General features: G+C 43.8%; 1 protein-coding gene across 3 annotated transcripts in view; it reads left to right on the plus strand.

The window, feature by feature from the left end:
* Positions 1–13609, plus strand: part of acox3 (acyl-CoA oxidase 3, pristanoyl) — a 167058-nt gene that overhangs the window by 71349 nt on the left and 82100 nt on the right. For all 3 annotated transcript variants that reach the window (XM_072255944.1, XM_072255946.1, XM_072255945.1), the window contains exons 11-13: positions 354–474; positions 958–1080; positions 4261–4371. In XM_072255944.1, coding sequence (XP_072112045.1) covers positions 354–474; positions 958–1080; positions 4261–4371 — 355 coding nt within the window. The remainder of the gene's footprint in view (positions 1–353; positions 475–957; positions 1081–4260; positions 4372–13609) is intronic.

Raw genomic sequence — 13609 nt, forward strand, 5'->3', positions numbered from 1 at the left:
ACAGTATCTATAACGCAGTTCGATATTGAGTCTTGTCAGGTCTCAAATATCAAAATTTACTGCTGCATTTTGCATAGTTTTGCTACCTAAAGAGAAGTTGGAAATTTAGAGGAAGATGAAAAAGTCTTACATAAATCTTTGGCAAAATACTTTCAGTATTTAGAAGAAGGAAGCTATAACTTCTTCAGATTGTTAGACAAAAACTAGGTGGACTATGGTAAAATATCTGGACTTATCTAAATGATAGAGCAGATTCTCTGCTAAAGTGATCCAGCTGCTCGGCATTTCTTGTTTAAAAAATCATAAGTGATTACACATTTGTCATGCTTTATCTTCAACTTTAATTTTTATAGGTCGAGGTCGGTAAAGAAATCCATGCATTGTCCTGTGCAGCTAAACCTCTCAGTTCATGGACAGCTCAGCATGGCACTCAGGAGTGCCGCGAAGCTTGTGGAGGTCATGGCTACCTTGCCAGTAAGTGCTAGGTTGGTGCTATTTGTCAAAAGCATCAAAACATATGGTGAAGTGCATTGTTTTACATCATATCAAATCAGCAAGGTTTGTCTGAGGTCATATGGTGCCAACATAGCGTGTCCACAACTGGCTGACCCAACCGTATGTCATTGGAATGTGGGAGGAAACTGGAGCACCCAGAGGCGACCCACACGGTCACGTGGAGAACATACAAACCCCTCACAGGCCGTGGCAGGAGCCAAACCCCAATCGGTAATCGCTGTAAAGCGATGCACTAAATGTCATACTATTGTGATGCCCCGATATATATTTGCTAACATACTTAATAAAATCTAAGCAATGATAACAATTCAGACTTGAAATTACTGATACAGTTTGGCAAATATATCTTCATATGAAATATTTCTAAATTATTTCTAAAAAGAGACTGAAGTATAATAGTGTAGTGATATAATTTATCTTCATATCTGATTTCCATTGCAGTAAATCGTCTTGGGGATGCTAGAAATGACAATGACCTCACCTGTACTGTTGAAGGTGACAATAATGTCTTACTACAGCAAACAAGTAACTACCTTCTTAGCTGGATGAAAGATAAACAACAAGGTTAGTTTCATGTAATATCTTACTCATTGATTGCCTTTAATCCTCATAAAATGTTTTTTTATTTATTGTGATGCAGTACAGAATAAGCCCTTCTGGCACTTCAAGCAGTGTCACCCAGCAACCCCTGATTTAACCCTAGCCCAATCACAGGACAATTTACAATAACCAATTAACCTACCAACCGGTATGTCTTTGGACTGTGGGAGGAAACCAGAACACACAGAGGAAACCCACGCAGTCACGGAGAGAACGTACAAACTTCTTCCCACCGCTGCTTTGGAAATGTATATGAAAACTCTTTAGATAACTTCTACATGTATTAAAATAGGAAGATAGTAATGATCTCCTGATCGCAGAAAATAAATGCAAGAAAGTGATGTTAGCCTAGAAATTCTGGAAAGCAGACTCTAGTTTGACAGTACAGCAGGGGGACCTGGGTGCAGCAGAAGGTAGCAGTGACAATGCACCATATGGTCTGGATGCAGGTCAGTGAGACTCAGCAGATTAATAGTTCAACACAGACTAGGTGGTTTGAAAAGCCTGTTTCTATGCTGTGGTTTTCTGTGACTATAGATAGATCAGAGGTGGTGCTTTTGTTTGCATCCAAAGTTTGGGGAAGATGGATTGATGATTACAGAAATGATGAGGCTAGTGAGGGTGTGGGAAGAGGGTTTGCAGATAGCCTCTATGGGGGGCTATGGCCTATATTGGGTTGGGAGAACTTAAGCCTCGGCTTCAGTAAGTCAGATGTTGGGAAGATGGTAGAGATATTATGGGGGGGGGGGGGCACAAGCAAAGCAATTGGAGAAAATCAAGTGATTAGCAGTTTGGGTGTGCTGGATATCCTGGAAGTTGACAGTAACATTTGAGCTCTTGGAGATACAACTCCATCTCTTTCCTCCCTGACCTTACTCCTTTGCCCATGATCAGCCCCTGTCTCAACCCTCCCTTTTTCCTCTGTGTACCAGTTATCTTCCCACTCCATTCTCAGCCCTAATGCAAGGTCACAACACAAAACATGGTTGGATTCTTTCTCTCCCACCAATACTGTTCGACCTACTAAGTTCCTCCAGCAGTTTGTTGTTTGGAGCACTTGAGCATTCCTATAGTGGATAGGAATGCTTGTGTTTGACAGTTCAATATAACACCAGCTCAAGCAGCCATTTTGTCATATTAGATTAGATTAGATTATGAGGACACACAGTCCTCTTTTATTGTCATTTAGTAATGCATGCATTAAGAAATGATACAATGTTCCTCCAGAAAGATATCGCAGAAAAAAAGACAAACCAAGACTTAAAAAACTGACAAAAAACACATAATTATAATATATAGTTACAACAGTGCAAAGCAATACCATAATTTGATGAAGAACAGACCAGGGGCATGGTAAAAAGAAGTCTCAAGGTCTCTCAAAAATCCCATCATCTCATGCAGACGGTAGAAGGAAGAGAAACTCTTTTCCTGCCATGAGCTTCCAGTGCCGCAAACTTGCCAATGCAGCATCCTGGAAGCACCTGACCACAGCCGAATCTTGAGTCCGTCCGAAAACTTCGAGCCTCTGACCACCCCTCCGACACTGGAGCACCAAGCACCATCTCTGCTGAGTGCTTTGAACCCGGCCCCAGCAACAGGCAATAGGCAAAGCCGAGGATTTGGGGCCTTCCCCTCCAGAGATTCTCAATCGCACAGTAGCAGCGACAGCGAAGCGGGCATTTCAGAAGTTTCTCCAGATGTTCCTCCATGCTTCTCATGTCTGTCTCCATCAAATCAGGATTGTGCATGGTACCTATTTGACAAATACAGATATCTTTTCGGAGCGGCCGCGCACGCTGCGTCGTGCCACCATCTTCTCCTCCCCTCCATATAAATCTGACTACATCTGAAACTGTACGTTGCCTAAAAACAAGAAAATTGGTCTGAGACACCACAAATGCTTCAGTGAGAGTAAAATTTGGGTAACATTTTGTTTATAAAAAGGGCTGCAGAGGGTTCTAGACCTAGCCAGTTTCATCACAAGCACATCATGGACATCTTCAAAGGGTGCTACCTCATCCACCATTAAGGACCCTCACCATTCCGGACATGCTAACGGAGAGGAGGTGCAGGAGCTTGAAGACCCACACTCAGTGTTCTAGGAACAGCTTCTTCCCTTCTGTCATCATATATCTGAATGATCCATGAATCACTATTCCTCTCTTGCACCATTCATTTATTTATTGTAACTTCTAGTAAGTTTTAGGCTTGCACAGTACTGATGCCATTAAACAACAAACTTTGTGACAAACATCAGTGATAATAAGTGCGATGAGTTCTGGCCTTTGATGTCTGAGAGCTCTAACGAATGTAAAAAAGAAGGGACCAGAAACCTGACAAGCTAGTGAGCAGTGGAAACAGAGGCACATATCGAAGAGAAAGGAGAAGGAAGTGACGAGCGAGGCAATGATAACCAGCTAGAGAGTTATCAGAAAGGGCAAGATGCAGCTACACAGTCAGCTTAAGGGAAAATAATGAGATGAAATTAAAGTGTCTTCATTTCAACTTTCAGAGTTGGATAAACTAATAGCACAATAGAAATAAACAAATTTGATCTGAAAGTCATTACCAGGGATAAATCCCCAGGCAGGGTCTTGGCCTAAAACTTTGACTATTTCTTTGCCTCCACGGGTGTTGCTTGACCTGATAAGACCTTCCAGCAGCTTATTTGTTGCCACAGGGACTAGGCTACTAGTCGACCAAAGTGTAAGATTGAATGTTCAGGGCTATTTGCCGTTTAGAAACTGTAGATAGAAAGAAAAAGAGATGCAGTAGCCGTGTTAATAAAGAATGAGGTCATTGCATGTGGAACTTCTTTCCAGTACCAATGCTGTTGTGATTCCTTTAAACCCTGATGTATAACGTGATCTTAAATGCTCCCTTAGTGGAGTATGTCTTCTAAACCCACAAAATAAGTAGAGATTGCTGCCTTTCCCCATGAAAACTATCCCCCTCTCTAGCCCCCTTCCCTCAGTACTCTCCCCATATGTTTAAGCCTGTGTGCTGGCCGAAGTTGGTTAGATCTTGAAATATAGTTGTGTCAAAGCCTCAGATCCACTCCATTGCTAGATTGTCAGTGTTGATGAGCTTGGACCAATCAAGACTAGTTTGCCTAATTCTTTGGAAAATCTTATTACTTTTTAGAGAATGTTGTCATCACATCTCCTTTGCAGTCTGTCAACTTTCTGGAAGATTTCAACGTTATTCTTGGTCAAAAATTCACATCAACGACAGCAGAGTGTCTGGATTCTTCAGGTGAGTTGCCAAGTTTGTGAAAGGCTTGATTTTCAACCATGTTTGTTTGGAGAAAGTAACTGCAGTGAATTTCTTTTTTTAATTAAAAATGACCATGTTCATTATTATTGATACCAACCCTTTATCTGTTCCACCCGACCCTCCCAGATTTGTAATTCATCTCCCCCTCACCCACCCACCCACCTACCCACCTACCTCTTCACCTGGCCTCATCACCCGCCAGCTGTGCTTCTTCCCCTCCTCCACCTCCTTATTCTGGCTTCTGCCCCCTTCCTTTTCAGTCCTGATGAAGGGTCTCAGCCTGAAACATCAACTGTTTATTCCCCTTCCTGTCTTGCTGAGTTCCTTCAACATTTATGAGGAAATCTGCGGGTGCTGGAAATTCAAGCAACACACACAAAATGCTGGTGAAACGCAGCAGGCCAGGCAGCATCTATAGGAAGAATTACAGTCGACGTTTCGGGCCGAGACCCTTCGTCAGGACTACCGAAAGAAGAGATCTCTTCTTTCAGTTAGTCCTGACCAAGGGTCAGGGCCTGAAACGTCAACTGTACTTCTTCTAATAGATGCTACCTGGCCTGCTGCGTTCACCAGCATTTTGTGTGTGTTCCTCCAGCATTTTGTGTGAGCTGCTTCATATTCAGTTTTCCAGTACTTGCAGAATTTGTGTTTGGATTATTCCTTGTGTTATTGATTTCACGTCTTTCACTCTTTCACTCTTGATTAGTGAAGGAGATGCAAAGTGCTTGACCATTTCCCCTCTTACTGATGTCAGCCGCTTTTGCTTTTGATAGCCTTACAGGATGCTGTTTGATAGGCCAGACAGTTAAACATTGGAATAGTCATGTCTCACCCAGCAAGTGCATAGCTAAGGAGTTCCTCAGTATATTACCTGATATAATGGCAGCGATAGATAACATTACTGAGCTAGAAGCAGATGGTGGAATAGACATGTGGCCAAAAGTTCATCTTAACTTCAAATGAGGAAATTAAGCCTCAGAATATAGCCACCAAGAGCAGTAGACTAGTTGGATTTCATGGTGAGCACTAAAATTTACGGTGGTTAATGGAAAGAAAGACTGGATATTGAACAAGTGTCAGTGGTTTTGGAGAACGGAGAGGGAGGGAAGGGAATTAGTGATTGCCAGTGTTAAGAACAGCAGTCAGGAGGTACAACTGGGTGTGGTTCATGTACATAGAAACATAGAAAAACTACAGCACAATACAGGCCCTTCGGCCCACAATGCTGTGATAAACATGTCCTGACTTCAGAAATGATCTAGGGTTACCCATAGCCCTCTGTTTTTCTAAGCTTCATGTACCTAACCAAGAGTCTCTTCAAAGAACCTATTATATCCGCCTCCACCACCGTCGCCAGCAGCCCATTCCACACACTCACCACTCTTCTGCGTAAAAAAAACTTACTCCTGACATCTCTATACCTACTTCCAAGCACCTTAAAACTGTGCCCTCTTGTGTTAGCCATTTCAGCCTTCGGAAAAAGCTTCTGACTATCCACATGATCAATGCCTCTCATCACCTTACACACCTCTATCAGGTCACCTCTCATCCTCTGTTGCTCCAAGGAGAAAAAGCCAAATTCACTCAACCTATTCTCATAAGGCAATCTCCCCAATGCAGGCAACGTTCTTGTAAATCACCTCTGCATCCTTTCTATGGTTTCCACATCCTTCCTGTAGTGGGGTGACCAGAATTGAACACAGTGCCCCAAGTGGGGTCTGACCAAGGTCCTATATAGCTGCAACATTACCTCTCGGCTCTTGAACTCAGTCCCACTATTGATGAAGGCCAATACACTGTATGCCTTCTTAACCATACAGTCAACCTGCACAGCAGCTTTGAGTGTCCCCAAGATCCCTCTGATCCTCCACACAGCCAAGAGTCTTACCATTAATACTATATTCTGCCATCATATTTGACCAACCAAAATGAACCACTTCACACTTATCAGGGTTGAATTCCATCCAATATTATAGGAGTTCATTCATATGAAGAGGTGAGGGACAGCCTATGTACATTTCAGGAATTACCCTCAGTTGTCGCACTGGGCTTTACAGCTGTGGAATTAGATTGAGAGAGAACTCTTTCATTGGTTCTGTTCTTTCACCTGTGTTTTGGAGGATATTACAGAACCACCATTGTTTGTATCTTTCCTGTGCCTTGAGGACCCACTGAAGGAGTTCAGGTCTCAGAGGCATAAAGATCACTACTACCCGTCTATAGGAGATTCCATAGTCAGAGGAACAGAGACAGGATACTGTGGGCATGATGGGTATGTTGTCTCACAGGTGCCAGAGTCAGGGATGTTTCGGATCAGGTCAACAGCATTTTTAAGGGGGAGGATGAGCAGCCAGAAGTCTTGGCACATATTGGCACCAATGACATAGGCAGGAAAGATGAGGGGGTCCTAAAGAGAGATTTTAGGGAGCCTGTTAGAAAGCTGAAAAACAGGACCTCCAGGGTAGTAATCTCTGGATTGTTGCCCATGCCAGTGATGGTAAAAATAGGTTAATTTGGCAGATGAATGTGTGGCTGAGGAACTGGTGCAGAGGGCAGGGATTCAGATTTGTGGATCATTGGACTTCTTCTGGGAAAGGCATGACTGTACAAAAAGGTTGGGTTACACTCGAACCCAAAGGGGACCAATTTCTATGCGGGCAGGTTTGCTCAAGCTGTTTGGGAGAGATTAAACAAATTTGGCAGGGGTTTGGGAACCGGAGTGATAGGTCTGATGATGATTTTGAACGTTACCTGACAGTATTTCTCTGGAAGGTGAATTAACTTGAATTCACTCATCAACATCCACAGAATCATGCTTAGTATCATGCCTGGAAGGAAATCTTGGGAAATATTTAGAAAAAAATAGTAAGAAAATAAAGTGAGAAGCAGGGTGAGAGTCAGTCAGTCATCTCCTTGAGAAATGATCAGACCACTTACTTCCAGAAAAGATTTGAGTCCTTTATTCGCATCGCACCCTCGGTGACTGCTTCCCTAGTGAATAATTTAGGATCCAAAATTTGCTGAGGGAAGTCATGTTTCATAGAACACAATAGCATCACTTGTCCAGTATAATTCTTTTTACTAATAAAACTTATTTTTGCATATCACTCCTGATATATGTGCTGATATTCTCCAAACAAATAAATAACTTGCTGCTGGTTTTGAAAACTTTCCAATAGCGTTTCATCACATTAATATGATGCTGAATTATTTTATGATTTTGTTGTATCCTGTCCGCAAGTACCTCAGAATCCTCTTTCCAGACAGCTGGAACCAACTGAGACGGCCATGCCCTTTCCTTTTCTTGCATAGAAGTATCTAATTAAATACACCAGAGCTGCTTCTAAATTCTAAATTTGTGATTGTACTGGGTCGTGGTCCTATGATGACTTTTACACATCATTATTTTAATGCTTCTAAAGTTAGTAGCCCAAAGTCTGCCAAAACCCAGCCCACAACAGAATTGCCTCCTCCAGTCTCTGCATGTGAAGGGCCAGTGTTCTTCCAGTGGTATGAGTGCAAGAAAAACAAAAATTAGTTAATTAAAGTCACCTTAAAGCTTGTAAAAATGATATCCAATTCCTATTTAGAGGAGTGCACGAGTCATCAATGTTGAAGCTAAAATTCCCCAACACAAACAGCAATTGAAAATAACCGTATTGTAAAGACTTTGTGCATTTCATTTTCATTTATAAGCACTTTCACAATTATCTGAAAGTTGATACAAAGCATCAGTTATTGGAAGGGAAGGCCCAAAAACTGCGCTAAGTACGAAGGATCATTTTAAAGGTGGAATGAAAGGTTGGGAGGTAGAAATGTAGTGATCAGGTTCAAGAGCTTATAAGGTACAATGGCTGAAGATGCAGCATGCACTGATGGATCAATTATTTTCAGCTGATTAAGAGACAAAAGTTTAAAGTGTGCAACTATTTTTCTTGAGTAGAAAAGGGCAAGACCTTCAAAAAATGTGAAAGTAAGGCTAAGAATATTAAGATTGAAATATAGATCAACAAGTTTACCGTGTAAATAAGCAAGCACATGACCACATTGTTTTTATTTGAGGTTAAGTTCAGCAAACTGGACAACTGGAGACCACAGTTCATTCATTCATCCATCATGCAACGTTAAGAACCACTCTAGTCATTTGCGATTTGTAGGGGCTGGACTTGTCTGTGGATACACAGGTGGCTGAAAAGGCCAAACCACACTAAGAATGTTCTTTGGCAGTGTGGACAAAAGATAGCAGCCACGTTAGGTTGGAGATTGCTGGCTCGGGCTTTCCTGGCCAGCCTACATCTCTCTCAGCTGCATTTGTCCTTTCTACCTCACACTGCACCCTTATGGAGGGAGAAACGCCACTCAATTCGATCCTGGGTTGGTGCCAAAGGCTTTTACAGTCAGGCCCCGTGTAGTGCTGATTTGTTACAGTGCAGTTATTCAATTCTATATTGAAATTTTTTTAAATGACATTCCGAAAACTTAAAACTTCTCAAGTGTGGCTGCCATTACAGTAGACATTCAATCAGCCAATGAGAGTGCTTTTCATACGCTCTGAGCCACTCACAGCCAATCACATATTAGTTCACACTCTGCTTCCCCTGCATGTGAAAATGTTCTTACTCCCTCACCAATTTATTCCATTTTTTTCACCCATAATGTCTGGAAAATGACCTGCAACTTCCAGTGAGGGTGGTACATCTAAGATGACTAGGAAAAGCCTTAGCATGGATGTGAAACTGCAAGTAATACAGTGTTTGGAAACTGGTGAGCATCAGGTTGATGTTGAAAAGCATTCTCATGGTGAAACCTTAATAACTAAGAGCTTTGAGAATTGGCAGAGCAATACATCCTGGGTAAATCTGAGGACATGGATAGAGAAGAGAAAATACCTGCAAGAGACCTCACTACAAAATTCCTCAGCACTAGCAGCACCTCAATCACACAAATCATGGACCAGTTCATCGATAATGACCCTGACTAGGGTGAAGCAATAAGGCAGAGACAGGTGTTCCTGACGCGATTTCCTGCTACCGAGAACTGCTTCATGAGAGGAAACCTAAGAAAAGGCAGTCAAAACTTGGAGCCTACTTGAAGAAGAGGCCAAAGTTGGAGGAGAGCCCACAGCATGGTCCTTTGTCTAAGATGTAACCAGCGCCCGCTTCGCTCCACTGCTGCAGCTGCCATGTGTTGCTGCTCCACTGATGCACAGCTTAGGCCTATTTCCATGTTTGTTACTCCATGAATTACTGTGTATACATAAAATAATATATATCTCAGGTTTGATTTTTTTCTTAATCAGGCACACATGTCCATAATGCTATAATGACCCCGCCTAGCGCTGCTTTACAAAGCGCTCCACCTCCGAGGAACACATCCTCAGTGTTGAGCGGGGTCTGAGTGTAACAAATTTTTCAGGGTGCCTCACAGCATTTCCTTTGGCCTCTGTAGTACGCTTTCTTTTCCGTAGTTTGCCCTGAAGCGGACTCTTGGGCAGCCGATGGTCTGGCATACGAGCTACACGGCCTGCCAGTGTAACTGGGACTGCATCAGGATGGTGTAGATCCTGGGCAGACCCACCTTGGTAAGTACCTCAGTGCCAGGGATTCTGCCTTGCCATTTAATGTTGAGGAGCTTTCTGAGGCAGACTGTGTAGAAATGTGAGCAACACATACAAAATGCTGGAGGAACTCAGCAGGCCAGGCAGCATCTGTGGGAAAAAGTACAGTCGACGTTTCGGGCTGAAACCCCTTGGCAGGACTGGAGAAAAAAGCTGAGGAGTAGATTTAAAAGGTGGGGGGAGGGGAGAGAGAAATGCCAAGTGATAGGTGAAACTTGCAGGGGGAGGGATGAAGCAAAGAGCTGGGAAGTTGATTGGTGAAAGAGACAGAAGGCCATGGAAGAAAGAAAAAAAATCGGGGGGGAGGAGCACCAGAGGGAGGCAATGGGGGCAAGGAGATAACATGAGAGAGGGACAAGGGGATAGAAAATGGTGAAGGGGGGAAGGAAGCTGTACTGGAACTTTAAGAAATCGATGTTCATGCCATCAGGTTGGAGGCTACCCAACCAGAATATAAGGTGTTGTCCCTCCAACCTAAGTGTGGCCTTATCCCAACAGTGGAGGAGGCCATGGATGGACATAACGGAATAGGATTAGGAAGTGGAATTAAAATGATTGGCTATTGGGTGATCCCGCTTGTTCTGGTGGACAGGCCATAGATGCTTGGTGAAGTGGTCTTCCAATCAGGAACACCAAACACAGTATTTGACCCCAACAGACTCACAGGTGAAGTGTCACCTCACCTGGAGGACTGTTTGGGGTCCTGAATAGTAGTGAGGGAGGAGGTGCAGGGGCAGGTGTAGCACTTGTTCCGCTTGCAAGGATAAGTGCCAGGAGGGAGATCGGTGGGGAGGAATGAATGGACAAGGGAGTCATATAGGGAGCGATCCTTGCAGAAAGTAGAAAGTTGGGGGCGGGGGAAGGGAAAGATATGTTTGGCGGTGGGATCCAGTTGGAGGGGGCGGAAATTTCGGAGAATTATGTGCTGGATGCAGAGGCTGGTGGGGTGGTAGTGTGGCGGGAGGATGGGGTAAGAGCAGATGTGCGTGAAATGGAAGAAATGCAGTTGAGGGCAGCGTTGATGGTGGAGGAAGGGAAGCCCCTTTTTTTTAAAAAGGCAGACATCTCCTTCATTCTAGAATGAAAAGCCTCATCCCGAGAGCAGATTCGGCAGAGTCAGAGGAATTGAGAGTAGGGGATGGCGATTTTACAAGTAGCAGCAGGGTCAAGATATGTGGAAATGGTTCAGTTTCTTGGCATGCCGTGGGTACACTGTCCATGTTTCACAGGCGTAAAGCAGAATGGGAAGAACTTTGGCCCAAGACACCTTCAGCTTTGTCTGTAGACTTATGCCTCTTCTGTACCAGGTGTTGGTATAAAGTCTGCCGAAGGTTACTCTTGCTTTGGCGATCCCAGCATTTACTTCATCATCAGTGACAATGTCCTGGGACAGTGTGCTGCCAAGACTCATGAACCTGGACACTGGGTTGAGCCTTTGACCACTGATTGTGATGTTTGGCTCAGCAGGTGATTTCCCTGGAACTGGCTGATGCATTACTTCAGTCTTCTTGGTGTTGATGGTAAGCGCAAAGTTGGTACACACATCAGAAAACTTGTCGAAACAGCACAGCTTCTCATCTTTTGTACCAGCATTGAGGACGTGGTCACTGGCTGGAAGGAAGTCTCTGATGATGTCTGTCAGAACCTTAGCTTTTGCTTGGAGCCTCCTGAGTTTGAACAGTTTCCATCGGTACAGAATCTGATGACAATGTCTACGTCACCGTCTCTGAAGCCTTCAGTCAACATGATGGAAAACATCCGACTGAATAGCATTGGTGCCAAGGTGCAGCCCTGGTTGACCCTGCTTGAGACAGGGAAGGGCCTGGATGTCTCACCATTTTCCTGATCTCTAGCGTGCATGCCATCATGGAATTTCTGCTCAATAGTGATGAATTTCCTTGGACATCCGTGCTTTACCATGATCTTTCACGGAGCCTGTCTGTGAACAGTGTCAAAAGGTCATGGTCAGATCGACATAGCAGGAGAACAGGTCAGCATTTTGCTTCTGACAGTTCTCTTCCAGCTGCCTTGCAGCAAACATCATATGGATAGTCCTGCGCTCTTTCTGGAATCCACATTGGCTCTCTGGTAGGAGTCCCTGGTTAAAGTGTGATGTGAGATGGCTGAGAAGAAGCCTGGTGAAGATCTGTGACAGGCAGCAAGGTCCAATACATGAGGCAGCTTACCAAGTTAAGAGCCCATGGTATTACAGGAAAGTTACAGGCATGGTCAGAGCATTGGCTGATTGGTAGGAGGCAGCGAGTGGGGATAAAAAGAACCTTGTCTGGTTGACTGCCAGTGCCTAGTGCTGTTTCGCAGAGGTCAATATTGCAACCACTTCGTTTTATACTGTATATCAGTGATTTAGATGATGGAATAGATGTCTTTGTTTCCAGGTTTGCAGGTGATAGGAAGATTGGTGGAGGGGCAGGTAGTGTTGATGAAACAGGTGAGCTCTAGAAGAACTTAGACAGATTAGGGGAATGGGCAAGAAAGTGGCAAATGGAAAATGCATGGTCATGCACTTTGGTAGTCCAAATAAATATGCAGATTATTCTCTAAACAGAGAAATTCAAAAATCTGAGATGCAAAGAGACTTAGGAGTCCTTGTGCAGAACATGCTAAAGGTTAACATGCAGGTAGAGTTTGTGGTGAGGAAGGCAAATGTAATGTTAGCACTCATTTCAAGAGGTCTTATATACAAGAGTAGAGATGTGAAGCTGAGGCTTTATAAGGCACTGGTGGAGTCTCACCTTGAGTACTGTGAACAGTTTTGGGCTCCTCATCTAAGAAAAAATGTGCTGGTATTGGAGAAGGTTCAGAGGAGGTTCACAAGGATGATTCCAGGAACGAAAGGGTTAACATATGAGGAACACTTGATGGCTCTGGGTCTGTACTCACCGGAATTCAGAAGGCTGAGGGAGGATCTCATTGAAACCTTTCGAATGTCAAAAGGCCTAGAAAGAGTAGATGTGGAAAGGATGTTTCCCATGGTGGGAAAGTCTAGGACAAGAGGGCACAGCCTCAGGATAGAGGGTTGTCCATTTGAAACAGAAATGTGGATAAATTTCTGAAGTCAGAGAATGGTGAATTTGTGGAATTTGTTACCACAAGTAGCTGTAGAGGTCAGGTTGGGTGTATTGAGATTGATAGGCTCTTGATTGGATACAGCATCAAAGGTTACGGGGAGAAGGCCGGGGAGTGGGTCTGAGGAAGGGAACAAAGGTTCAGCCATGATTGAAAGGCGGAGCAGACTCGGGCCAAACGGCCTAATTCAACTCCTATGTCTTATTGTCTTATGATATTCCCTGACAGTTATTGCAGGACTGTCAGTTTCCTTTTTGCTTATACAAGTGGGTGATGGATATGTCTTTAAATGTCTGTGGGATCATCTCTTGCTGCCACATGAGTTGGAAGAGCTGATGGAGCTTTCCTGTTAGCATTGCACCTCCTTCCTTGTAGGCCTCAGCTGGTATTGTGTCTGATCCAGGTGCTTTGCTACTACAGAGCTGATGTATCATTTTCTGGGTCTCGGCTAAGGTTGGTGGACCATCCAGTGCTTCATCGACAGTTACCTGGGGCAGGCGATTGGTGGCCTTA

This window comes from Mobula birostris, chromosome 4 (assembly GCF_030028105.1).
Source record: "Mobula birostris isolate sMobBir1 chromosome 4, sMobBir1.hap1, whole genome shotgun sequence".
Classification (NCBI taxonomy): Eukaryota; Metazoa; Chordata; class Chondrichthyes; order Myliobatiformes; family Myliobatidae; genus Mobula; species Mobula birostris.